Genomic DNA, 838 nt, shown 5'->3' on the forward strand with positions numbered 1-838 from the left:
GTGGGCAGCTCCGGGGGGCAGGGACGGGCACCCGGCAGTGCTCACCTGGTAGCAAATGTCCTGGGCACGGTGGATGAGCAGCAGGCAGCTGCAAGGAGAAGGACAGAGGATGCTGCTGGTGGTCCTCAGATTCCCCATCCCATCCCCAAATCCCCAACCCCAAATCCCCCACTGCAACTCAAATTACCCCAACCAAAAATCCCCAACCACAAATCCCCTACCCCCAACCCAAAATGTCCCAATCCCAAATCCCCACCCCAAACCCAAATCCCCCCAACCCAAATCCCCCCCCCACCCCAAAATCCCCCAACCCCAAATCCCCCACCCCAACCCCAAATCCCCCATCCCCAAATCCCCCAACCCCGCATCCCCCACCCCAACGCCTCCACCCCCGGCAGTGTCCCGTGGGGGGCAGGGAGGGGGTGCCCCCGGCCCCCCGGACCTGGAGCAGTACAGCCCGAAGGTGTCGTGGGAGCCGTTCCCTTTCCAGGGCACCACGGGCGCGATGTCGGTGCCGGAGGTGCCGCGGGCGAGGAGCTGCCCCAGGAGCGTCAGCGCCGGCACCAGCCTGGGGGAGAGCGGGGGGAGCATCCCGGGATGTCCTGGGCTGTCCTGGGACAGCCGGGGGGGATCGAGAGGCGCACCTACCAGGCCAGGATGTAGGGAATTCCCTGCCGAGCGCTCTCCAGGCACCGGCTCCGCTCCTGCGGGAGGATCCTGCCCTGAGCCGGGGCTGCAGGAGCGGCAGCAGCCGAGGATCCAGCCCCGCTCCCACCGGGATGAGGGGAACCACCAATGCCCCAGGGAATGGGGCTGTCCCGGATCCCCCCGCTGCCCC

General features: G+C 67.7%; 1 protein-coding gene across 1 annotated transcript in view; it reads right to left on the reverse strand.

The window, feature by feature from the left end:
* Positions 1-31: 31 nt before the first annotated feature.
* The window catches only part of LOC113940781, a gene marked incomplete at its 3' end in the record, with an annotated part of 2611 nt that continues 1804 nt past the window's right edge, over positions 32-838 (reverse strand). Inside the window, exons 5-7 of the mRNA XM_027631931.1 lie at positions 649-704; positions 443-568; positions 32-88 (exon numbers count right to left, since the gene is read on the reverse strand). Coding sequence (XP_027487732.1) covers positions 32-88; positions 443-568; positions 649-704 — 239 coding nt within the window. The remainder of the gene's footprint in view (positions 89-442; positions 569-648; positions 705-838) is intronic.

Source organism: Corapipo altera, unplaced genomic scaffold (assembly GCF_003945725.1).
Source record: "Corapipo altera isolate COAL_440 unplaced genomic scaffold, ASM394572v1 60425, whole genome shotgun sequence".
Lineage (NCBI taxonomy): Eukaryota > Metazoa > Chordata > Aves > Passeriformes > Pipridae > Corapipo > Corapipo altera.